The sequence below is a fragment of the Lampetra planeri genome, chromosome 3 (assembly GCF_965212315.1).
Source record: "Lampetra planeri chromosome 3, kcLamPlan1.2.h2, whole genome shotgun sequence".
NCBI classification, from domain to species: Eukaryota; Metazoa; Chordata; class Hyperoartia; order Petromyzontiformes; family Petromyzontidae; genus Lampetra; species Lampetra planeri.
This window is the reverse complement of record NC_136109.1, coordinates 17,274,414-17,301,537: the sequence shown is the minus strand read 5'-3', so window position 1 is coordinate 17,301,537 and position 27,124 is coordinate 17,274,414. Positions and strand designations below refer to the sequence as shown.

The following is a 27,124-nucleotide window of genomic DNA, read 5'->3' as shown; positions in this document are numbered from 1 at the left end:
GCCAGAAGTACTCTCCCTCCCCTGTTTATTAAACAATAAATGGAAAGACCTTGACCCATTACTGGCTTTACACCTTAATAATGAAATATAGCAAACGTTTCCCTGGGTGTCTTTTGCCAGCATTGACTGGGGGTTGGAGGGTGGGTGGTTGGGCTGGGGGTGTATGAAGGTGCTGATGGGGGGGGGGAGGCGATTTCTTTCAGGTTTCCAAATTCAGCGTTCAGGTGCTTACACTTTTGTGCCCAAAAACAGAGTTAAGTGAGAAAAGTAGCCAGAAAGAGATCATCATGGGGCATGGTGCTGCTATCTGCGGCTTGCGCTTGCGACGCGTGGCAGACGCCGTTCCCCGGGGCGCTTGCACGTGTGCGCGCGTTCCTGCGCGCACGTTCACGTAATTTGTGAGATCCCATGAACGCCAAAACCAACCTCAGCGGTGACACGATTTGGGGGGCCCGCACGTGAGCCGTGGTGACCTCACCACCGGCTTCCACCGTGCCGGAGGAGAATGCCAGGTGCCGCTCTTCGGTGGAATTTTTTTTCATCTTCCATTCGACACGTTTGAGTAAAGCGTGCAATTTTCCAGTCGTGAAATAAGTGTAGGCTCATTGAAGTTTAAATTTGCACCAGTTGATGTTTGGCAAAGGGTCCTCCCTATTGAAATGAGTTATGGGGTTGCTTATATCAGTTGGCAATTCTAAACCAGTAATTTAAATTCCACTTTACCATGGGGCCAGTCTCATGGTAAGACGACCGTTGTTTAATTCCCACAAGGTGTGGCCACTGCTCTCGTTGTTTCTGGCAAAGTCAACTGTATTGGTTCTGCTGAGACAGCCACGCCATGGAAATGTGGAGTGTCTGCAGCTGGCTCTTGGTCATTGAAAGTTTTTTTTTGGCCGGTTCATGCTTGCACGATCGAGTCGAAATTTTGACCTTTGACTTGGTGTACTGTACATGTACTGTACACGTATGTAACAGCACATTAAATGACGTGCACTGGACGTACAGTAAGTACGTGGCATTCGCTGTATTCATGACAAGATCCACATGTGCAGACGTGCTTCGGAGCTTAGCACAAAGGGATCTCATTCCACTGGGAATACATTTGGCAGGATGCTAACTTTTGTCCTCTTCCTTATGAGGGAAATACTCAACTCACTCTGAAATATTCGTAATTTCCAAAGTATATTTTTAAAAGCCCTTGTTTTTCCTCCAACGTGACCTTCCATCTCCGCGCCTGTGTGGGTTTTCTGTGCATGCCATAGTTTCCTCTGGTTTCCTCCCACATTGACAACACTCATTCAAATGGAATGGGCCAAACATCCCAAGGGATTGACCATCCTGAAAGTCATGAGACTCAGTGAAGCGTTTTGCTGGATAAATAACGGCCATGCGTTTATTTCTTTTGGCCACTCGGAAGTGAGTCACAGCTCACGAATGGCAGCCTCTGAACCCATTTCAGAAAGGTTTAAGTCGAATGATAATTTATTTTTCTACTTAGAATTGAATTAATTTCTCCCCCCTCCTCCGCCCTCCCGCTAACTATCCATCCCTTTTATATCCTTAATGCTGGTTAAGAACCAAAAACGTGTAAAGTATTAGCTGCGAGCGAGCAGGCCAGAGAAAGGGCCAATTGTGGCACGTGCGTGCGTGTCACCGGCTCGCTTAAGCGCGCGTGCGCGCACGCGGGGGCTTGTGTGTTGCTCCTTTGTGCTTCGGGGTCGTGCGCCCAACAGCGGAGGCCTTGTACGTCTCCCGGACACTCGACCCGCCCGCCTGGGAATCCCTTGTACTTTCTCAGCCGCCCATTGTGCTCCCAAACAGTCGGTCGCTGGTCCATTCCCGATGTCTATGATTTGAATCGAGGATTTTGCGTGTATGCGTGTGTGCATCACTTTAAACTCTCTCATGCTGTAAACGAGCACAATTGGACAAAGTGTCTCTGTCTCGCCTGCTCTTTTTTTTTTTACCACTTTTGCTCTTCTGTACAACAAGGAGTTGTACTGTACTCCCAAAAAAAGGCCATGTGTTGTCCCTTCATCATTGTTTAACCAGAGCCGATGCTGCTGCCTTGCGTTCATGCTCCATTTTATAAGAAATGCTGTGATTTCGTTATCGTTTGCAACGGGTTGAGTGGGAGAAAAAGCTGACATACCAAAACAGATGTTTAAATGTTTTTTTTCCACACAGCACTGTACAAAATGGTACATTTTTTATACTCTTTCTGCTGCCTTTTCAAGATCGTATACTTAATTTTTTTGCTATAATTGGGTGTTTGAAAGATGAAAGCAAAAATCACTGAATTTCGCTTTATTTCATGATGGCCTATTAGCATTGATATACTGCTGCATTACAGAATCTTAATTTGCACAGTGATGGTGTGCGTCTGATCTAGGAAGTCTCATATTTAATGATTTGCAATAACGACACCTACTTTGCATTTGCGCACACAACGCAGGCGCTTTGTTAACTCGTATTTTAATAACACTCCGCCAAGTCCATAAAGAGAGCCACATTCCTGTTCGCACTCATTTCTTTTTTGTTAACCTGTTTCCAATAACAGTTTTTACATTGCTTCTTGTAGGCTGTGGGCACGGGATAATGAGCACTGAAAAAAAAGCACTCAAAAAATTATACGTAACTTTTACTAAGGGGCAGATGCTTTTACTTATTGGGTTAAGATATATAATTCGGAGCAAAGCTTGACACCGTTTCCAATTGTTTATTGGGACGAATTAAATATGTCCTGAAAAAGTTGTGATTCAAGTATTCTTGCACACAATCGTTTGTCTACTCGCTGTCCGCTCCCCACACAGCTGCGCGTGGAACGGACTTTGATGTCTGTTGCGTTCTTTGTTTTGGAAGGATTGCGGCGGAGGCTGCCTTTTTTCCAAATTTTGTGACCGTTATTTATTTGTGTTTTTCAATGCCTTGTGCGTCCTATTATTGTGGCTTGTTTGGCAGCGCTTCACCCGCGAGCGGTTGTGTTTCTCGTTGTCCCAACGCCACGCCTTTCCTCCCGGTTCCTCGCGTCAGGGGAGAGCAGAGACCCTGACCTCCGACCCCTCAGACCCGATCCCCCTCCTTTGCCCCTCTCCCACGGCCACCGAGCTCAGCTTGCTCAGCTTGATGACTTTCTCTCAGTGCGTGCACCGCAACGCATGGCGTGTACTATTTCTACATTGCACCATGCCTATGTAACAACTGAAACATTTTTGGTCCTATAAACATCATTGTTATTATTATAATAACAACATTGCTGAATTCGTCACATGAGTACCTTGTATACATCGGGGACAGACAAAACAAACAAAAATAGTCTACATAGCCAAAATGTACGTATTGAGAAGAGAATGGAAGAAATCGGCCAAGAGAGGGCATAGAATATGTATTTATACTGGAGGAATCCGATGAACTATGAAGCTCTTTTTCACAGATGTCCAGTAGATAGAAACACCCAGAGGCGAATGCTGCCAATGATGACAAGGGTGCTGATTTCTGACTGTCCAGTGCTCTGTGACTGCCACAATCAAACCGATTTGAACTGACCTCACCGACGGCCCTGACTGCGCTGATTGCACTGACCATGCCGAAACCCCAATCGGCCCTAATCGAACTAACCTCATCAATGATGTGGACTTCCCCAACCACACTCGCCTCGCCAGCCTGGGCCTTCACAAACCTCACCGACCACCTGAAATATGGTCATTGCGCCGATAGTCCCAATTACCCCCATCATACCAGGGACGTGCGGTCAGGGGAGGCAGGGGAGGCAGAGCCTCACCTGTCATACTCCAATGAAAAGAGCTGTTACGAACAGTAAAAAATATATATTAAGATTTATCCACTAATCTGCGTTATAAATGTAATTTCTGTACGATTCCAATAATTTTTATAGTCAAAATCGCCAAATTTGCTGAGCTCCGCTGCAAATACAGGAAGAGACGAGAGGTGAGGCAGCAACGAGCTCAGCCTCCCCTCTGATTGCGCAACCCCTCAGTAATTGGATGGAGCGCAGGCAATAAGCGCGTGCCTGTCACTATCTCAGTATGTAACCAATGTCATGTTTGTAGACCTCTTCATTTCATGTCCTCGCCTTCCATACTCCAGGTAACTTATTTCACGTATGTGTATAAAGATATTTAGGCTCGCTGGTCTCGTCATGAAACTGCAATGAAAAGCACCAGGGGAGGCAGCTATCATATCTGCCTCACTGAGGGTGACGTGTTTAACACGCCCCCCTCAGTGAGGCCACGCCCCCGCGAGGCCACGCCCCTCAGTGAAGACACGCCCCCTCAGTGAGGCCACGACCCCCTCAGTGTGTGAATCTGGCTCTGACACTAGGCAGTGCCACCCCAGCCATTGACCTCACCGCACGTCACTGCACCATACTACCCAACAATACCACCCATTATGAGAGGTCCCAGGAGGGTTCTGGCAACCACCGCTGGTATCAGCCGTTTCCAGCAGAAACCTGGCACTAACATCGCCCATTGGTGAGCCCAGGAGTGGCCATGCATTCAGTCGTGCCTGGGCCCCCATGCAATTAGTGAGGGGGCTTACAGGTGCAAATTGGGTGGCCCAGGAAGGATCTCGTGGTCAGCAGGTCATCCAGGCTGAAGGTCGCTTTTCTGGGGCATCAACGCTGCCAGAGGAGGAGGTGTCTCCAGCTTGGTGCTTCCGTGTTAGAGAGTGGCAAGCAGAGTAAATCATCCCCTTCTGCACACTGCTTGCAGGTCAGGGAGGCGGCAAGAGATTGCTGTTTAGTGCAGGCCATGTTTTGCTAATCAGTTATGGTTTGTCCATTAGGCCAGAAATTTATGGGTAAAATTATGGTGCCTTGGTTCATATATATTTTCATGACCATGAATATTCCAATTAAATCAAGGCAGTGTATAAATCATGGTAGTAATTTATAAACGCTTGCCATTGTTGTAGTTAGCGCAGTGTTCCTGCTATTTAATAGGGGATTAACAACTCTTGTCATTCTTATTGTCCCAGAACTTTGGCCTGGCGGTTAATTATTTCTGGACGCACAAAAATATACAAAGTATGAAAGTCTCAATAATAATAGGGGTTTTCCCATTTTTTCTGGCAACAAAACTGAAGCCTTTTTACAAGGAATCATGTTTAAATTAACCACAATACTTGTGATCACAATGCAAATAACAAACACACTGATAATATATGCATTGTCCTTGAAACTGATTGGTCCACACCAGAGATGGCTTTCTTTTGAGCCTCGTCTCAATTGGTGCTAGACCAGAGGACGCCAAAAGGCGTACAGCTCAAAGACAAATGCACTATCAAAGTAATGAGGGCTCCGGGGTAAGCAAGTATTGTGGTTAATGCACACATGATTCCTTGTAAAATGGTTTCAGTTTTGTTGCCAGAAAAAAAAGGGGAAAAACCCTATTATTATATTTTGGTACTGGCAAAGGAGGTCTAATGATATGCAAGTCTCCTTGCTCATATTAGTGGGGAGTGATACTCACTTCCAATAGTGGCCCTGATCTTTGATTTAAATTCCACATTCCAAAGGCGGTGACCACTTCCATCCTAGGAACACCACTGTGTTGATTTCCCACTGTGGTTTTTCTTTTTATCAACCCTGAAGGATTGGTGGTCTGCATCAACCCCTGACAGGGATTTAAACACATGGTCTTGTCATTGCTTTTTGAGTTCTCTCGTGCATCTCCACCCAGCTGGATATTTGCAAAATGATTTTTTATATTACCAGTGTTTTATACTTCTCCAGTAAAGCATCAATTAGACTGGGGACTTTTAGGGATGTTTTGGCAATTCCTATTCACTGTTTTGTGTTTGGTGGGGGGGGGAGAAAATCCAATCGGTAAATTTTTGTCCTTTGCTGGAGCTCAGGTTCAATGCCCTGAACAGTCGGTGTTGCCGATGTTGCCTCTGCATGCGTTTTCAACACTGATACCATTGTGTGAATGACGATTGTCGCTCTGTTTGCAGAGCTCGTATCAGGCCTTGCATATGCTCCATTCACAACGGCCTCCTCCCCTCTCCTCCCCTCCATCTCTTATCCGCCTTCCCCGTGCCCTCAAACTCTCCGCTGTGATTTATTTTTAAACGTGGCCATGGTGTGGCAGAATAATGTGGAGGTAACCTTGATTAATGTTTGATGTGGGTAGATTTTTGCCTTGCATTGTCCTTCGCCTGTGTTTTCATATTAGAGAACAATGTCATTGCAAGGATTAATATTTCTGTAAATTGTGGATCTATTGTCCAATTAAGGCTGATATGGACTGGTTGAAGCGTGTCTCTGACAGTTATTTTCGTAAGAATGCGACTCCCTTTTTTCAAGGTCCAAAATACATTGGCGGTAATGCTACTGTACAATACGGTTGCAGTGTATTTTGCTTGGTGGCTGCTGCCGAGAAAAAACTGTTGAGCATTTGCCGTGACGAATTTCCTAATTCAGACTTTATTTCAGCTGGTAAGGCTCATTGAGCTATGCGGCTCTGTTACGAGGATGAGCACAGCCCAAGACCATTTCCAGTGGTGGCAGTTACAGGACATTGCAGGGTGGGAATGTGCAAGCTAGCAAGAGCTAAAACAACTAATTTTTTACACAAAAACCACACCAGAATTTCCAAAAAACAGCATAAACAACAAATAGCTCTTAAAATACCAGACATACTTTAACTACCTACACATTCAACATTCTCTGCACAAAAGCTGATGTTCCCACGTGTTTCATATCTAGACCCAGGTATTTCGGTGGCTGGGCCTTCTACTCATAACCAGAAGAATGCAAGTTAAAATCCCAGCCCATCTTCTCTCTTGAATCAATGAAATGAGCATTGCTTTTTGTGAAGTTGATCGTGGTTGTGCTAAAAGAGGGACTGGTTCTGACCATAGGGATGTGGAATTTCCATTGTCACCGGCTCAGGACCACCAGTCTCATTTGGGCAGCAAGACACTGACTCATGGGGCCAGATTCTCAGCTTGGCAGAAAATGTGCCGATATCTCCATTTCCAACAAGGGGGAAGATTGGCAAAACAATTAGTTTTTTCAATTTCATCACGATGGGAATCAGGGCTCTAATGTTTTGTTCATTTGGTACAAATTGAAAAGCAGCTTAACGTCGCTGTCGAGTTCCAAACTGTACGAATATGAACATAACGAGCAATACAGTGCACTTATAACAGCACGGTTAAAATGTAAACATATCTTTGTGTTGATTAGTTTTTGCTCTGCGCATCCTAAGAAAGTCTCCGGCTGGGTGGCACTGTTTCGAAACACGATGCTTGCAACCAAAAAGGTGTTTATTTGCATTTGATTCACCTTCCAGATCAGGACTAATGTCCAAGGTATAGCAAGGCATCTGTGTCACTTGAACAAGTTCCTGTCTCTGTGCTGAACCAAGCTTTGGGGGGGGGGGGTGGGGGGTGGTCAGGGAAGCCGGGGGCACTGCTCATCACCTTCAGTGACTCTGAGTCAGGGGTGGAGATTTTCTGTTTTGGTCGAGTTTGCCGGACAGCCTCTATTGACATCCCACAGGTGTCATGATTTTGTGGACTCTTTAGTTGACTGGGACTCTTAAAGTTTTGAAGCGCAGTCTTCAGTTGTGGCATTTTGCCACAGCAGTTCTACTGAGAAATGAATCGAGGTGTCTGTAAGGCGCTGTGTTGAGCTTATCTTCTCTGTTGCGGCGTCTTCAGGAGGTTGAAGGTGATGGTGCCCGTAGGAGTGCGTGGAGTAAGCTCGAAAAAATAAATGCTCAATCACCACCTATCCCGGAAGGCCACTCTGAGGATAATGAGTGTCTGCGCAACCTACTTGGCTAAGATCATGATGTGCATGGTTGGGAATTCTGGACACATCACGAATATGAAGCGGTGGGCTTGCAATTTATTTTCCCTTCAATCGCCGTCCGCTTTTCTTTCCCCCCCCCCCCCTCCTCTTCCTCTGTCCCTCCACTCCTTCAGGTTTTGACAGAGAAGACTCGCCAAGATGGTGGCCCTTTCGCTCAAGATCTGCGTGCGGCACTGCAACGTGGTGAAGACCATGCAGTTCGAGCCGTCCACCGTGGTGTGGGACGCCTGCCGCATCATCCGCGAGCGGGTTCCCGAGGCGCAGTCCGGCGAAGGTAATGTCCGGCTTCACGAGCATGGTAATGCGTGGGGGTGAGGAGTCCCCCGTCGGTTTACACGTTGGCACGTGGACTTGAGGGAAAGCCCCGAATCTGCGAACGTCACTTCTAACACAACCGTTCTGCCAAAAAGGTGCGTCGCCGTGCCACTGTGGCCGATTGTAGATAACCGGGGTCAGAACGCTCGGCTTTGCAATTGCATTTGTAACGAGAAGACTTGAAGCCACTTGCTGAGGGGCTGTAAGAGTTGACTGAAGGTCGAGTGTCGACTTTGGAGCAACTCTGGGATCTAGCAGAAAGACCGAAGAGATGCACGGTGTGCAGGTGTGCACGCTGTGGTGGCCTCACTGGTATTGTTGACCTTCATTTGCAGTTTTAGATTTAGATGGTTTCCATAGCCAAATTGCATTGCTAATATTACTTGTTTTGACTTCGGAACATTAAGAGATAGGTTCAACTGTTTTGGCGATGGAAGGTCAACTCTGAGACTTTCCTATGGGTTGTCTGATTCCTGCCACACGAATGTGGAATTTACACCACTGACGACGCAGCACAACCAGTAGGGACGACGGATACTGCCCAAATTCTGGTTTGAGCACGGAGATTCTTACTTAGTTGCTCCTGAAGAATGTGAGGTCTCGCCTGGTTTAAACGTAGGCCTTTTTGTTGAATACTTATGCAGATTTGTCCATGACACTGGCGCATTCAATCCGATATTGGCAAAATCGCATTGAACAATCTTTTACACCCACGGTCAAGCAGAAGGTATGTCTCTTCTGAAGCATACCACTTTTTTTCCCTGTCAGGAATGTACTGTCCCATCCTGTCTGATACACAAGCGAAGATAAGACAACTCAAGGCCTTTGCAGAACAGACGCAGTTCATATCGCATTGCTCGTCAATCAATGCCCCTGTCTGATGCTTGTTATTGCATTCAAAGAGAATGGAAAGAAGGGAACATACAAGACCGTGAATTGCCTGTCGCCTGATCTTCGCTCACTGTGGGTGTGATGTTGGACTGTTTTTATGGATCAGTGGCTTGGGAGTTAACTCAATGTGTTATGGTCCCATAGTGTTACATTTATAGCTACTAGTCATAAAACATAATACGGGCTGTTGCTATTATGATCTGACCTGGGGACGATAGTTTAAAATTTATTTTATTTACCAGGTAAAGCATCCTGAGCTAATAGCTCTTTTTCATAAGCGACCTGGCCATAAATGATAGCTCAGCGAATTGGCTTATCATGCGGAAATTTATAGCAGCGAGTTTACGAGACCATGTGGCGAACATGCAAACTCCAAATATTCAGGCGTCAGGGTCGGGATCGAACACACAACCTCCTGCACACCAGGCGAGGGAGTAGCATTTCCCGCCCCTGATACCAGCTCCACTACCGCTTCTGAACCATGCTGGCCTTAACAGTTTAGACTAAAATATTAATGTTCGCATCTGTAGATATAATGCAAGATAGCTATGATCAGAAAGATGAATTTGCAATTTGATCGGTGCAAGTATAATTCACGGTCAGGGGTCCGTTCGTCTTCTACGTGTAGTGTTGCGGATTCTGGAGACGTCGGACGCAAGTTTTGGAGGCAACACTTTATTCAACACAATGTCCGGCAGTACAACCCGGCACCCTCAGGGCAACGGCCCTTCTATTCTCCTTGCCTAGCGAGGTGCTGCCTCCGGGCTAACTCAGCCGATACGGCACCGCTACTCTAGGTCCTCCGGCTATGGGTGCCTAGGGGAGGCTATTTTATTTTTATTTTACTTTTATTAATTTTAATTTTTTACCTACGTGACTTTACCGAAAAAACCTAAGAATATGAGGCTAATCTAACCCGACCTAGCCAAGGTGCGGGTTCCAACCACGGGCACGCTCAGACCCGGCCAAGGACGCCCCTACATTTGTAGGTTTGAGCTTCTTTCGCACCACACATAGTGAGTTGTGATAATCGGAGGTGTGAGTTTAGTTTCCGTTTTGGTTCATACATTGAGTAACCACAATGCAAAGTATAAACTGGTAAACTATGAACAAACTGCCTCCTGCCATGGGAATGTGGAATTTCCACCTCTGTTTTATGGCTGACAATAGCGATGAGTGGCCCCCGCATTGCTTATTTAAGCAAGGTGAGGCTCTCAGTATAATTTATATCGCTTAAGTACAGCATCATCGTTTTAATCCATTAAAGATAAACATACATTTTTTTGTTTACAAACTTAATAAATTTTACTCTTGCAATCTAAGCCAGCTGAAAGTATCTGTTTTTGTCTTTTATGTTCCATTTTTTTCTTCTCCTGCTGCACAGAGCTTCCCTTAGTATTCAGAGATATAATTAAAGTTAACGCACTGTACTATCTAGTGTATGGGTTGGAAATAATGGGATAAAAAATACATCTTTCAGATATCACTGGTATGATGACAAGGCTGTCGCAAATAACAAGGGGAAATCTCCCCTATTCTGCGCGCCACTTCGATAGACCTGTGAGATGTGATTACAGTATGCATTGTGCTTTTTGAGACATCTTCAGTGCTTGGCCTCACCCAAGAGGGTGGAGTTCTCCGTACACGCCATTGTTTGCGTGCGTAAAACTTACCGACGTTAGTTCCAGCGGACGCTTTCACCGACGTTTGCTCAAACTGTTGCAAAAGTGGTTGACATGTATGTTGAGCACAATGCGAACAAAAACTGCCTAAAACACATACACAACCAAAAAACTGAATTTCTGAAAAACAATTAAAAAGTCAGTGCGTTTCCAAGCTCAAAAATGCATCGGATGATGCTCGTGTAATGTTCGCATCTCCGAGCCAGTGATGCAAATTCTACATTCCCATGGTGGGTGCCAGTCTTTCCATAGGGCAGCCATAATTAACTTCCTATGCAGTGGTGCTCAATCCATGAACTCTGGAGGAATTGCAAGTGGAGTCAACCATCCCCACAGCTGGGATTTGATTGCACGATCCTTGGATTGTCAGCGGAGCTCGGTAATTGCAGCCCTCACCTGGCCGGATAATGGATAATAATAATAGTAGTCGTGCACTTTTATTATTTGCCCTGTTTGTCTCCTTGCACATACGGAGCACCTGGGCCACATTCGCATTTGCATCAGTACTTTATGAAACTTAACACCAGGTGGCTAAATGACCTCGTGGTCAGCAGGGCTGTCTGCTGCTCCAGATTGTGTGAGATTGATGGCTCATCTCCCACAGCCACCTGGTCAGTTCTGCGGGGAATTACCGCGAACACACCGTCTGCCGCAGAGTGAATGTTAAAGACCCCGTGGCATCATTTACAAAGTGTAGTCTATTGTTTGCTTGTGTTGTCGGCAATTTTTCTTTATTGTAATATTGATAGCGGCTTGTGCAAAATAATACATTTTCGGAAAAATAACTGCTCACGTGTATTTACGGCTTCCCATGTTGTATTCGTAACAGACACCACAATGGCAGTCGTCGTATTTATAATTAATATCGCCTTGCAGTTAGTCTGTTTGATGAAGGCTTTCACATGCTGTGTCAGTCACCTGTGTTCTTTGACTATACTTTACCATGCTGGTTATGGTGGGAAGGTGCAGGGCTGGGTTGGGTGGGTGGGTAGTTGCAGGAGCAATTACAATACACGATGTAACACGATTTTTGTTCCTGGGTAGTAAGTGTTATTTTCTAATTGTTTATGCCTCGAAAGTATAGAAATGGCTATTTTCCCCACAAACTTTGCTTTTGTGACCAGGACTTAATGTGAAGGAATGACACAAATGCACACCACGTTTTCTCATTGAAAATAGGTACATTTCAAAGTAACACTGTCCTGGTCACAAAAGCAAAGTTTGTGGGGACTACTAGCCATTTTCTGTACTTTTGAGGCATAAGCAATTGGAAAATAACACTTAGCACCCAGGAACAAAAACAATTTGTTTGTTACACAGTGATATCACTCACCATTGGTGTCAGCCGTGGGCAGGAATCAAACGAAAATCACCAAGTTTATAGCACAGTGCGCCGAACATTACACCACCCCTCGCCCGTGCGTAATATACGTATATACACTGTGCATACACGGTACGTATATACGTATATACCTCCCTTTGATGGCCTTCTGTACAGTTGTCAAAGAATTATCACATAGACCCGTATATGAGGGCTGACCTGTAGAAGATCATGTATCTTGTGGAACAAAAACGGAAATTGTTTCTGGTATTTTGAAAAGACAGGAGAGCTGATTGCAGAGGAAGTCTGTAAGTAAACATCCAATTTTTTTTTCATTTTGACAATGACTTGCTATTGCCCAGACCATATGGACAAAATGTAATGGTGTCCGATTCAAGTTTGGGACAGAAAAAAAACACTAAATTACCATGACTAAAATGGTAAAGATGAATTGAACAAGTTGAACATTCCAAATTATTTAATATTAAAGTCAAAGTGTTTATGTACTTTAGCCGGGAGCTGGCATTTTAGAGGTGAAATGAGACGTTTCAATGAAAAAAGATATATTTCAAAAGCCACAGCACTTCTCTGCTTTTTTAAAATTATGGTTGAATATTATCCAATTTTAGCTTTTGTCCTTCGTTTTTGAAGTTCACGGCACGTCTCCAAGTCATGGCTTTGTCGGGTTTTCTATAAGTTTACGTTGCCAATCCTGGCCTTAGCATTAGCATCCAATAAGGGAGGCATGTGGACGGGGAGAGTGGCCAGGTGGCTCCGAGACCCAATACTACGGGTCGAGGCATTCAGCCGTGGCTTCCCCTGGGATCCGATGGTTCAAGCCCCAGGGCAGAAAATTGACCTTGCCTCCCCCGGTCTTGAAGGGCCCTTGTGCGCACTGGGTTTTTTACACTCTTAGCCGCCCACCTCGAATGTGAAGGAAACTATACCTGCCTCCAAAATACGAGCCTAAAAGAAAGGCTCCCAAGGCATGCTGTTGCACTGCACTCAATCACAGCTCAGAGTGTACATTATAGGTGACATTTGCCAAGGGAGCGAAGCCATCATTTTGTCAGTCTGGCAAAGAAGGGCAGCTCGGCTCATGATTGCAGCCGTGTGTGTATGTGTGTGTTGAGTATCAAAGTTTTGTACATGTGGTGGGTTGAGGCTTAGCGCTGGTGCAAGGTTTGAATAAGTTGGGTTGTTTTATTATATGCCCGGCGTCCGTGATGCCGCATGCCTGTAATCCAGCTCTTTGGAGGTGGGATTGTTGGATCATGCAGACATCACCACGTGCTGTCAGACGCTCGAACTGCTGGGGTGTGAGTTGGCCAGGATGAGAAAGCAAAGCAAAGCAAGTGGGGATTTGTGATCCCTATGTGTAAAGCAGGCTTTTGAGTGTTATCTTCTTGTAAGTGTAGTTTTTTTCTCCCAGGCACTCAATATTCCAGCCATCTGTGAAGCTAAATGTGCAGTTGTTTTATATGTAGTAACGCTTACGACTCGTTGACACCGGAGTTGGAGGCACACTTGTTTATTTGAATACCAACTTTGTGACATACACAATTGAGGGGGTATCGGCCCCCTCACCCGTCTATCTGAGGACACACCTCTAGGCTAACCTTAGCCTGCCTCTGAGTCCTCCACTAATGGGCTAGGGGAGGCTATCTTGGCCCGACACTGGTCAGTCGGGCCCGGTACCCAGAGTCCAGACCAGCACTGGCTCTGGCTCTGGTACCACGCCACTGGCTCGAGCCTGCGCGGTCCTGATAAGGACGGCGTACCAGGGGGAGTCCAGGGCTCTATCTCAGACGTCTTCCTCCTCCTCTTCTTTAGCTAAACATCACTCCCGAGCCTCCCGATACATTCCCCTTTTATACACCCCCCTCCCTGAGGGGTGGGGCCCCGGGGGATCGTAACGTCCGAAGCGCGGACGTCGTAGAGGGCACCTGCCCGTGCACTGACGTAGCCCCGCCCACTGTGCTTGTTTACCATAGGCTGCCATGCATAACGGGCTCTCTGTAACAGCCCTACATCACTCCCCCCCACATAGCATGCAGCCGTCCCGGCTGCCAACATACAAAAATTTGACAATAAAGGTGCCTTCACCCCCCACGTGTGCCTCACTATTTTTTTGAACCATAACAGGAACCAGAACAAGACACAACAACAAGATGAGAAACAACCCGTCGCACCCCCCCGAATAAATACGAATTCCGTAAAAAAAACAGCTTATATACAACCAGCAGGGAACCCACCCCGCACACACAACAAACGGTGAACCCAACATATGTACATCCGAGGAGCGGGAAACACACCATCCACACAACACCCAATAAACACAACAGCTATGTACACATTTTCCGGCCTCACAACAGTTTGCGCATTTTAGCGCGCGTCCTTGCAGCGGGCCCCTCACACGGGGTAACCCCGCGTGGCGGACCATCAGGTGGCGACTGTCCGTCTTGAGGTGAGCATTCCTCTGACTCCGCGTGACCCTCGGCATCCGCAGGAGGGGTGATCGGGCGTGAGCCCGTCACTCCTGATGCTCCTGAAGGTGGCACAGCTGGCAAGGCATTAGGTGAGAGCGACGGAGACGGACCCAGCAAGTCGGCCGACCCCCCACATGTTTGGCCACGCGCGTGCGAAGTGGGGTTGTGTACCGCAGCGAAGGGTTTTAATCTGGAGGGGTGCACGAACCATTGCCGCTTCCCCCACTTGATGCGCACGCACTGCGGACGTAACACCTCCACCACTTCCACAGGGCCCCGCCACGGCCGCACCAGTTTAGAGGAGGTCGCCAGTGGCACCTGGGGGCAGTGCAACCATGCCTTGTCCCCCGGCTTCCACTGCAGCATGTGCGCTCGACTCAATCTGAGGCGCTCATTTGCCTTCTGACGGAGGTCAGAGTTTTGCATTGCAGCATCCCGTGCCTCGGTCAATTTGTCCAGATTAAATTTAACGTGGTCAGCCAGATTAGTTTTTCCCTGCGGCACAGGGATCCGCAACTGGGCACGAACAGGCGGGTCTGGTTCTCGGCCGTACATGAGGTAAAAGGGAGAAAACCCCGTAGCCGCATGGGGTGCCATCCGGTACGCCGCCAAGACCCCCTGAATTTGTAGGTCCCAATCCGTTTGCGAGTCCGAAACTTGTTGTGATAACATGGACGAGATGGTGCGATGCAAACGTTCGACCATCCCGTCAGTTTGTGGGTGATATGGGGAGGTCCGAATTTTCTTTGTGCCCAGGAGATCGCAGACTTGTCTGAGTAGTTTACCGGAAAAATTTCTGCCCTGGTCGGTCAGCAGCCTCTCCGGAGCACCTTTGTCCAGGACATAACCCTGAACAAAGGCCTCCACGATGGCTGCTGCCGACTGGTTGGCCAGAGGCCAGGCCATAGGCCAGCGTGTAAAATACTCGACACCCGTCAACAAATATCTATTCCCTCTGGGGGTGGCGGGGAATGGTCCCAAAATGTCCAGAGCGACCAGCTCGTTTATCCTGGACACTTTGATCGATTGCAAGGGCGGGTTAGACTCCCGTGCCGGCGGTTTGCGTTGTGCACATTGAGGGCACGATCCCAACAAATCCCCAACATCCCTCGTCATGCCAGGCCAGTAAAAATCAAGTTGCAGCAAGGCGAGAGTCTTTTGGGTCCCCAGGTGTAGGAGGCGCTCATGAGCGGCCCATACCACCCTACCCCGCAACCCAGTAGGGACAACCAGCCGATGTCGACGTGACTTCCCGTCCCAATGCATTAGCAGACCTTGGCACATTTCCCATGCGTCGGAAGCACCTCTTTTTCCCCCCGCCGCACCGCCAACGCGACGTCGCCACCCGAGGAGGGAGACATCCTCCATCTGGAGGCGCCCCCATTCAATGACGGGCAACCCCAACAGGGAATCTTTGCCCTGTTGTTCGATCGAATTAGGAACCATTGCATCGTCGTCGTTGGCGGCCGCCAAGACAGGTACCGATGTGTCCCCTGGAGGCCTGCAACGTCCAGACCCCAGGAGGCATGCACACTCGGAGGTGGTTGGCAAGCGTGACAGAGCGTCCGCGTTGGTGTGGCGAACGCCCTTACGGTATGTGGTTTGGAAATCGTAATCCTGGAGGACCTCCAACCATCGGGACAATTGTCCCGATGGCTGTTGAACCCTCAGGGCGTACTGCAGTGCCGCATGATCTGTGCGGACGGTGAAATGCCGACCGTACAGATATGGGCGATACTGTTGGACGAAATGGACAATTGCCAACAGTTCCCTACGGGTGACACAATACCGTTGCTCCGCTGGAGACAACACCCGACTGCCGTACGCAACCACACGTTCCACGCCGTCAACCACCTGGGAGAGCACGCCCCCAATACCCGTGTTGCTCGCATCGGTGTCGAGCAAGAACGGTTTTGAAAAATCAGGGTAAATCAGGGGAGGAGCGTTTACCAAAGCGTCCCGAAGGGAGCAAAAAGCAGCTTCCTCCTCCTGACCCCAGCAGAACCGAACCCCTTTAGATGTCAAAGCATGTAGGGGTTTGGCGATAGTCGCAAAATTAGCGACGAAGCGTCTATAATACGACGCAAACCCAATAAAACTCCTAACCTCTCCCACTGAGGTGGGAGTCGGCCAGGAGCTAACACACTGCGTTTTGGCGGGATCGGTAGAAATACCTGAGCGCCCCACGATGTGCCCCAAATAACGCACCGACTCGCGTAACAAATGGCATTTTTGGGGCTTAAATTTCAAATTAGCAGCCCGCATCTTTAGGAAAACTGCCCGCAACCTCTGGAGATGTTCCTCAAAAGTTTTGCCAAAGACAATGACGTCATCCAAATAAATCAGGCACGATTCCCATTGCAATCCAGCCAAAACCAATTCCATCAACCGCTGGAAAGTTGCCGGCGCTGAGTGTAAGCCCATCGGCAACCGGTTGAATTGAAACAGGCCGTGCGGAGTACGGAAAGCAGTTTTAGGCTTTGAATCATCGTCCAGAGGAAGCTGCCAGAATCCCGAAAGTAAGTCCAATGTGGAGAAGAATCGCGCTCCCGCCAAGGCGTCAAGCGATTCGTCCATCCGTGGGAGCGGGTATGCGTCGGCAACCGTAATTTTATTAAGGCGCCGAAAGTCAACGCAAAACCGCAACGAACCGTCCTGCTTCTTAACCAGGACGATCGGCGCTCCCCAAGGGCTGTTGGAGGGAGAAATGATGTCGGCGGCTAGCATGTCATCAACAGCCGATTTGACATGGTCCTTTTCGGCGGGACTCAACCGAAAAGGATTCTGGCGTATTGGCGCGCTGTCACCCGTATCAATATGGTGACGCAGCAGATGAGTGCAGCCCAAATCGTATTTATCCCGACTGAAAACGTCGGAAAATTCCCTCAGTAGTGTCTTAAGACGTTGGCGCTCTAAATTTGACAGGTCCGTCGATCCCGCGCAAAGCGCCTCGAGCCACCCTTCATCGCTGTCCGAATGTGGTCGCGGTGCAGGGACAGCGCCGACATGACTCGCGACGGGTTCCTCACAGGGCACCGGCGTTGCGTGAGCAAGCACGGTCCCCTGTGGGACCACCACCGTCTGCGAGCCCACATTGAGGACCGCGATGAAGGGTTCTCCTTCCCCTCTCACTATGGTCTGGGCCGGGAGTAAATTAGGTCCACTGACCCCGGCCCTAGACGGTCCCAGCAGAACCCCTTGAGCCCCAATGCCCTTAGCGAAGGGCCGCCGAAGTTTCAAAGGAATTAACATTTGCGCCCCCGGAGGAACGCGCACCGTTCTATCTACGAACGCCGGCACCGTCGCGAACGCCGTCCGGCTCGTAGCGGGGGATGGCAGAAACGCCATGCGTCGGCCCGATGGGAGCTCAATGCATCCCTGGTCGATTAATATCCTAATCGGCATTTTGGCCAGGAAATCCGTCCCCAGCAGGCACGGAACCGCCAGCGAGGAGGAAACAAAAATCGGCCCAGATAATTTAATATCCCCGACACAAATCTGGGCTCGAATTTGTCCGATGATGCCAAGTGAACCCCCGTTAGCAGCAAAGAATGGTACATTAACAGGCATCAAAGGACGGCTCTGGGCAGGGAGAATGTTATAAATCAACTCCGAAATAATGGTCGCCGATGCCCCTGTATCGACCAGGATGCGCACCTCGACCCCATCGATGTGACCCACAACGGCCGACGACCCCGATGACGCGGCTACAACCCGATGGGCCAACACGGACCACTGGCTGGGTTCAATGTGAGTACCCAGAGCGGTGCGTGTTGGTGCCATGGTACGCGATATTGGCCCCCCCTTCGCTGCAGTGTTCGAGTGTGTGACGGGCGTGTGCGTGGGCCAAACATGAGGGGTGCCGCGACTCGCCGGATTATGATGGTGGAGCTTGTGACGAGGGCCGGCGTCCCGTTGAGGTGTCGTCCCGCGCTGCCGAGGAGAGCGGCACCCCGAGGCGACGTGGCCCCGGATGCCGCAGTTATAACAGCGTGGAAGCGCTGGTGGCGACGATGGATGTTGTAGACGGCTTGAACCGGCCCGGTCCTCCCGCGCTCCCGCTCCGTGCTGCCGTCGATGGTTGATGGCGCAAACCTCTTCCGCCGGGAGGGTGGCCGCAGCGACGGCGCGCCCGCTCGCCGCCTTGCTGGCCTTCCGTCGTTGAGAGGACAGGTTTGCGTGGAGGAGACGGGCCGCTTGGAGGGAGCACATTTCTGCATCGTCCTGTGCGACAATGACGATGTCTAAGTCGTCCGCCAGCAAAAGTATCTTTTCTGTCACCATGGCGTCGATCCCCTCGTCGTCCATTCGTGGAAAGGCTTCCTTTGCCAGCGCCAGGAGGCTTGTACGGTACGCCAGGGGCGACTCCTTCGTCCCCCGCTGGCGATCGTAAAAGAGTTGACGACAGTCCGATGGTGGCCCATACACAGCGGACAGCACTTGCATCGCCTTCCGCAGCGTGGAACGCCTCTCCTTCGTTGCCGATGTTAGTGTGGCGAGGGCGTCGCTGTCGAGGAGTGCTGGCAGTGCTCGGAGAGCCTCGGCGTCTGTCCACTGTGCCATCTCCTGGTGAGCGAGGAAGCGCCGCTGGAAGCCGCCCCAGTCGCCCTCCTCGCCCACAAATTCTTTGAGCGGCGGCAGTCGCTGATGTAAGGCAGCGGCTGCAGAGGACGATCGCGCTCCCTCGTCTCCCTCACTCGACTCAGCGTCGGCCCGAAGCAGCGATGGCATCGCCGGTCGCACCCGTGGTGACGCGGCAGGCACTGTACTCCCGCCGTTGGACGCGATGCTTAGAGCGGCCACGCCCTCAACAGCAGCTGCGGCGATGGCGGGAGTTTCAAAATGTTGCTCCGTTGAAATGGCGGGAAGGCGCTGTGGTCGTTGGCTGCTGTCGCCTCGTGGCGGTCCCGCAGCCCCCAGCCGCGTGATGTTGTCGAGCATGGCGGCTGCGGCGTACAGCAGCTCGGCCAGCTTCGCGTGCGCCTGCCTCAGCCCCTCCGTCGACGGCTCCCCTTCCTCCAGCTGCTGTGGCGTGGATGCACCCAGCCCCGGCTGCTCGATGGCATCTTCAGCCATCTCGGGCCCTCCAACTGCAGCGGTGTCCTCCGCCCCTGGTACTCCGACTCGAGTCGTCCGGCGTGTATCCATGTTCGTACTTTGTTTCACTTCTGACACCAGATGTAGTAACGCTTACGACTCGTTGACACCGGAGTTGGAGGCACACTTGTTTATTTGAATACCAACTTTGTGACATACACAATTGAGGGGGTATCGGCCCCCTCACCCGTCTATCTGAGGACACACCTCTAGGCTAACCTTAGCCTGCCTCTGAGTCCTCCACTAATGGGCTAGGGGAGGCTATCTTGGCCCGACACTGGTCAGTCGGGCCCGGTACCCAGAGTCCAGACCAGCACTGGCTCTGGCTCTGGTACCACGCCACTGGCTCGAGCCTGCGCGGTCCTGATAAGGACGGCGTACCAGGGGGAGTCCAGGGCTCTATCTCAGACGTCTTCCTCCTCCTCTTCTTTAGCTAAACATCACTCCCGAGCCTCCCGATACATTCCCCTTTTATACACCCCCCTCCCTGAGGGGTGGGGCCCCGGGGGATCGTAACGTCCGAAGCGCGGACGTCGTAGAGGGCACCTGCCCGTGCACTGACGTAGCCCCGCCCACTGTGCTTGTTTACCATAGGCTGCCATGCATAACGGGCTCTCTGTAACAGCCCTACATATATATTATACATTATTAGCTGTATGACCCACAGTGTTACTAAACAATGTACCATATCGCAAACAACTGCATTCTACACCCACTCTCCGGTGGACCGAACAGTCTTGGTCGCACTACTCCTGAAGCTAATCACGTGGCTCACAAACTGAAACCTTGATGTGTCATTTACACTTTTTCCATATGCTGCAAGAGGATTAGCAGCAGGCATTGTCTATCCTTTGCTGAATTCCAAGCGAGTTTCAAACCGAGCTGCCCCTTGGTTCCACAGCTGCAGTTCGACCTGCTGAGTGAAAACTGAGAGTTCAAATTCGTGTTGGGGGTCGGACTCGGCTAATCACTATCGAGAATGGCTGGCACTCTTATGGAACGACTGGCACCAGCAATGAGAATGTAGAATTTCCTCTGCTGGAAATGGAGGCTGCCAGCATAGATGGAGGTTGCACCACACAAATTTTAGCAGGGATTTTTTTTTCAACAAAATATCTACGTAGTATACTGTACGTGGACAACACATGCAGAGGCTACGTAACTTGTTTGAATGTAATGGGTGTATTTCTCTTGCATTGTGCAAGATCAACAGAAATATGTGTGATACGGTCACTCGCTTTACTCATCAGAACTATTGAAAGTGGTAAAACTACCAGCAGATCAACACAACTCTTTGGCGACTGTTATTCTTTCACAGACCTGACTGTTACACGTGCATTGTTGGTCAACTGTCATCTCATATCTCCACGTTTTGGCTCAAGATAAGAACACCCAAAAATGCGTGTTTATGTATTCATTCTCTGCATTTTTTTCTCCATTTATATTGCGGACTAGCGGAAAGTACCTTGCGTTGCCCGGGTCTTAAAAATATTTAAGAAAATTACTCTTAAAAATCTAACAGCAGTGTGTTTGACTGTGGTGGTACCTGTTATGATTACAGCAGTGCATACTGTGGTGGTACCTGCTATGATTACAGCAGTGAATACTGACTGTGGTGGTACCTGCTATGATTACAGCAGTGCATACCGACTGTGGTGGTACCTGCTATCATTACAGTAGTACATGCTGACTCTATAGCAGTATTTATCGACTCTATCGCACAAAGTACTCACCTGACAGAGTGGCGTGGTGAGGCCTAGTCTCATGCAGAGCCTCCAGCCTCGCCTAGATTTTCCAGCCGGCCGAGGTGGCACCTTGGCAGGCTGGGGCTGGGCTGCTACCCCTGACCCAGCCCCCCACAGCCACAATATCCCTGGCCGCTCTGCAATAATATCTACGGCCTATAGTGGTAGCATCTAGCGACTGTATATATTAGTAACTGCACGCATCGGGTGGGGGGGACATCACACAGTGAATATTTAAGCTCAGCGTTTAGTGTATTTTTATAGCATTTTTAACGCGAAAGAAAATGTCCTCCTCACTCCCACCGAAGGCGTGCGACTTGGCATGGGCCCCCCCCCCCACCAAAGGCGCGTGAGTTGGTATGGTCGTGCACACGTCATAAATAAATAGCACACAAAAATCGCACTAAATCGCTAATTAAACTAATTTAAAGTTGACGGATGTGATAAAGGAATAGCGCTTTCTCACGGCATGGTACCTGGCTATTTTTATTTAACGTAAACCCCACCGTTGGAGAGGCAAATCCTTTGCAAGCGCGCAAACACACAAAGTCACACACAAAGTCACACACATACCCACAGATCGCAGAAGAGGACGTGGTGTGTGGCTCATGTAAGATTTCCTTTGCCAAATGTCCAATTTTACAAACAAAATCTTCTTTGGCACTTGGCATCGAAGATTATATTATACAATACGGTGTACGTCTCTCTATTTTTTTAAAATTGATGTGTGTAGGATTCGGCACAGATTGCCGTGGGATTACGTGCACGGCGCGGGGAGCGACGCGTGCTTTGATGTTTAATGTATTTGGGGTTCCCCGTCACTGCCAGGGAATTGAAAACAACCCCGCCTTCTGTGAAATTCTTGCCTGGAAAGTGAAAAAAACACAAAAATAAAACTCACGGGGGCGATATGGCAAGATGATTGTGATACAGGGAATATTCATGGGTGACTAGGCCGCGTGTGCATATGTTTTGGTTGTCGCTCCTTTGGCATTCGTCGGTCTTTGATCCTGGTAGATTGTAAAAGGGAAGAACCGGGAGAAATGCTATGCTGGTGCTTGGCCTCTAATCCAGCAAAATGGATGAAGGGTTGGTGGATTGGGGAGGGATGGAGCTTTGATGTGTATGAGACACCCACTTGTTTGGCAGCAAGGTCTCTTAAGAAGTCAGAATCAGAATCGTTATTTAGACTGGAGGAATCCGATGAGCTATGGAGATCCTTTTCACAGATGTCCAGTAATTAAATTAATATCCTTAACTCGACCATAGGAAAACAAACATCTGCCTGTTGATGCACATAATACATTGCCTCCTTTGTAACAGTGTTATGGGTTTAAGGCAATAAACCAAGTCGGTTACGTGACACGTCTGCCCAACATCTTAGTGGTCTCCCTTTCTATGCATTATCTTTGGGCACCGATTTCCTCGTACATCCCAAGCAAGGAGTAGTCTAAAAAAATGTGCAGACTCGTGTTTTTTTTAGAGTAAATCATTAATAGTTGTTGTCATCATATACTACATGTGATATTCTTTTATACCCAAGTCATAAACTTTCCAGGAAACAGTGCTTGTAACAATAATAGCGGTTGACTTCTGCCATAGGAGTGTGGAATTTCTACCATCATATCGTTAATGATGAACTTTTTATCATTGTTTTGTCACGCTTTATAGTTTGTCAGCGTTTAAATAGAATTATTCACTGCATTTCGTTGACAAGGAATTAAGCGTACTTACACACATTCTGTTACAAGACCTGGCAGAAGTTGACGGGGGCGCCTGTTGTTACCAATGAATGCGCGCACAGCCTCCTATGCGCAAGTTTTATATTTTTTCTTTCCTCTATATATTTGACGCAGCTGTACCTGCTGGCAGACTGTTGAAACATATAACAATGTTGGCCTGCGATCACTTCTGCTATGTATAGGTTATATTGTTTAAAGGCAATCATAAGGTCATTTCAACCATGGGGGCGGATGTGATTGCTTGATTTTTTTGGCCCTATCTCTAGTGCGCTTACACAAAGACAAAGATCTCTAGGTTAGCCGCAGAGTCCACTGGGACAGATGCCGGTAGCGAGCACCTATTAAAGCCGGCATTGCCTACGAAGGAATAGTGTGGCCAGCACCACACCCTGATGTCTGTACCTCCCGAGTGGTGATGTTTACACAACATACCGGTACTTATTTAAGGCTGAGTGGACCTAGAGGATGCCCAGTGAGCTCTCCCATACCTTGTCCTCCTCCTAGTGGTCCTTCTGATCGTCGACCTCCTAATCCTCCTATTCCTGATCCTTCACCCCTTGGTCCTCCTCAAGGTCCTGCTCCTGATTCTCGTCCTCCTGACCCTCTTCATCGTCTTCCTCCTGATCCTCCCACTCCTCGTTTTCCTGGTCCTTCTGGTTGCTGGCAACTGCTTCACCATCCCCTATAGTCCTGCACTCCCTCTGACCCCTACAATCCATCCCCATCCCGCACCTCCGATTAGCACGGTTGGCTACGTACGGTGCGAAAGAAGTTCAACATACATACAGACATACATACATACAGGACATATTCCAGTAGCACTTGTCACTGTGCAATGTATGGTTATACATACTCCAAAATGACTTATCGTTGTGCAATGTATGAATTACGGCTAATCCAAGGTCAGAAATCGAACCATCGCAAACATACACATCTTTCTTGGCTGGTCTTTTGACTCGTGTGGGTGTGTGGCGTTGGCCACCCACCACTTGATCTGCCATTTCGACCTTGATAGGTGCTCGCTAACATCACTTGCCCCAACAAACTGATAAGCACTTGTGGTCCCATATATGTAATCAAATTCAGGTTAATTGAAATAACATAAGGCACGACAGGTAAGTGTTTATATATGCCAAAACAGAGAATGCTGTTGGAAATGTCAAGTTTAGCCATGTGATAAAAGCTGCAATTTATCACATTCATGAACTCGAATGATAAAAAAAAACATCCTTTTACGTTTGTTTTGGCAACTGTTGGTACATCAGCTTTGTTCTTGAAAGTTTATTTATAATAAATTAACATGTGCAGTTGCTTCTGCATTATATGTAAGTACAACGCGATTCCCAACATCATTGATGAGTATATTTGATGATAAAGACTCCAAACGAGCATTACATTTTTTTCCGATTGTAAATATTGTATAAGGACATAAATCACAATAAAAAATGGTGTGTTTTGTAAAATATATCGCTCTGCCTGTTTCGGATGTCGTTTTTTGTTGGTTAACTGTGTTTGTAATATTTTAAATCCCTCACGCGAGACGGATGTTTATGTTCTGATTCATATATATATTTAACTTTGGTAATATTGGTGACCCAGGTCACTCTTGACACTCCTTTTCGTCTTTTGAGTTCTCACCTGGTTAAAAAAAACGTGCATTTTAACTTGAAACACCGTATCCAAACAGGTTGTCATAGAGCTTTGCGGGGCTGTGTGATCGGCATTAGTGGGCAGTAGCAAAGTCCATTTTGGTACCAAACTTGTCTATTGCTCTACACCTGAACCACAACCCCCAGTTACTGCCAGCATTGTGGAGTACTGCGCTGTCCAATAGCCCCCCCAATGACCAACGTGGCCCCGTCCAGCGGTGGATTGACAAAGCGGGGCGCACACATGCACACGATACACTCCTTCTCTTGAACACTCATTTGTTTGCTAGCTATTGCATTTGGTTGTCCAAGGAAATATGTGCTTTCTTAGGGTGGGATCAGGAGAGATGGCGGGAGGGGGGAAAACACGAGAGAGCCACCGTTGATGCGACATTGAGGTGTTCACGAGGAGACATTGGTACATTGCACACTATGTGTGTACATCTGGTTGAGTGGTGCTGTGGTTGGAGTGCTTGACACAGTTCCCATTAGGGTCCAGCTCTGCCCATCCTCTCTCTGCCATTGATGATATACTTTGTGCGAAGTCATTTGTTATTTTCTGTGGTATACTGGTCCCTGCCATAGGAATGTGGAATTTACATCACTGCCTGAGGATTTCCAAGACATGAATCCTGCCCCACACATGTTTTAGGAGAGAGATGGTCTGCGGAATGCATTTTCAAACAAGACCGCCATGCGTAGCCAATGACACACATTTCACAGAAGCATTAAGCTTGTGGAAAAAGACAAATTATTTCACATTTTAATAGCACCTATTACTGTACTGTCTGACGTGTCTCGCATGTTCTATGGGAATTGAGAGCTGTAATCGTCATGTTCCTCAACGTTGCGGTGTGAGACATCACATCTCAAAAATACATTACTTTTACTTCCACATTCACCTTTTTTGATTCCTGCTTGGAGTATTTTTGCATTGGGGTATAATACCCTGCAAAGTAGACTAATCTTCTGAATGGGAATTCACTTGGCTAGAGATAAGGTGCCAGCAATGCTTCGTTTTTACAGCATGTTATATGCGTGCAAAAATCTGGCTGTTTCCACGTTGCTGGGTCCCAACAATTTCAAATTTGGCCCGTGACGAGACATGACACGCACCAGAACTGTGCCGGTAAGACACTCGTGTGGTAGTATGTCAGCCCCATTTACCGGGGATGACCCTGCAAAGAGTCGTGATATCATCGGGTCACCATGGCAACGAAACGCACATATCGCTCGGCCACCTGGCCTTGTTGTTAAAAAAATGTATATACAAAAAAATTCGAAAAATGTAGATAAAGGCCACAGATAGCCTAACGTAGCCCGTGTTTTTGTTAGACTTTCTCAAAAATAACAATTTAATATCACGGTTTACCAGCTGCCATTCCCCCTTGACCTTGCCTAGAGACCTGTCCAGTGAAGGGTTGAGTGAGTCGACCTTAGTGAGTAGTGGCAGGCGGGGCTCGGGGGGAGATGACGGGGAGTGAGGGGTGATGGGACGGGATGGGACGGCATGAGGCAGGGGGGGGGTGACGCCATCTGCTTTATGGAGATGTGTCTTGACCTGCCTTGGCACGAGTCAGGCCCCAGCATAAATCTAGCCCACTTACAACTGAGAACTGTGGGATGATGAGATGATGCCATCTTTCCCGTAACCACTTCCCATCATGCCCGAGACTTCCTGTACAAGCTTTGGGATAGCCCTGTTCCCATTCTCATACCCTTACCATTTGTCTCCATGGCTGGTATCTTAATACACATTGTGTACTTGTGTCCGATATGTGTTTCCCCACTCCTCCTGTCCTCCACATCTCCATGTGCCCACCTCGTCCCTACCCCTATCCCCTGTGTCTGGCCACTGACCCTGAGAGTACGCACGGTCACTGGGCAGGAATTTAGGCAAGGTCAGGTTGTGCTCGTCGGGATAGAATGTTTTATAAACTATTAAGTTTACTGGCAGCGTAGCATAAATTAGGAAATGTTGCGTAAAAAAAGCCTCAGATTTGTTTGACCTTGTCCTTTACAAGGCCAGGTGGCTGAGCGATTAGGGTTATAAACAAGTCACCCCTCCATGATGTGGGATCACGGTTAGATTTTTTTAATCAATCCTTTTTTTCCCAATCCTTTTGTAAAATCAGAAATAATCAATTCCTACTCGTGTGATTTAATACTTGTGTCAAATGCGTATTGACTTCATTTGGATTGAGTAAATAATTTGTTACTTTCCTGCTGAGCTATGCAAGTGCTGTCACACAGCATCTCATTGTCCATGTTGCTCCATAGATTCCCCACCAGTTCCCGGGTCAAACGATGTAAGAAGGGTGAGCTCTCCATCTCCAAAAAGCCTCCAGAC

The 27,124-nt window shown here is 48.3% G+C and overlaps 1 protein-coding gene across 3 annotated transcripts in view; it reads left to right on the top strand.

Annotated features, from left to right (window-relative positions):
- LOC144739097 (talin-2-like) overlaps nt 1-27,124 on the top strand; it is a 244,620-nt gene that overhangs the window by 76,381 nt on the left and 141,115 nt on the right. For all 3 annotated transcript variants that reach the window (XM_078622090.1, XM_078622086.1, XM_078622097.1), the window contains one exon: nt 7,957-8,117. In XM_078622090.1, the coding sequence (XP_078478216.1) occupies nt 7,982-8,117 (136 nt within the window). In that variant the 5' untranslated portion in view covers nt 7,957-7,981. The remainder of the gene's footprint in view (nt 1-7,956; nt 8,118-27,124) is intronic.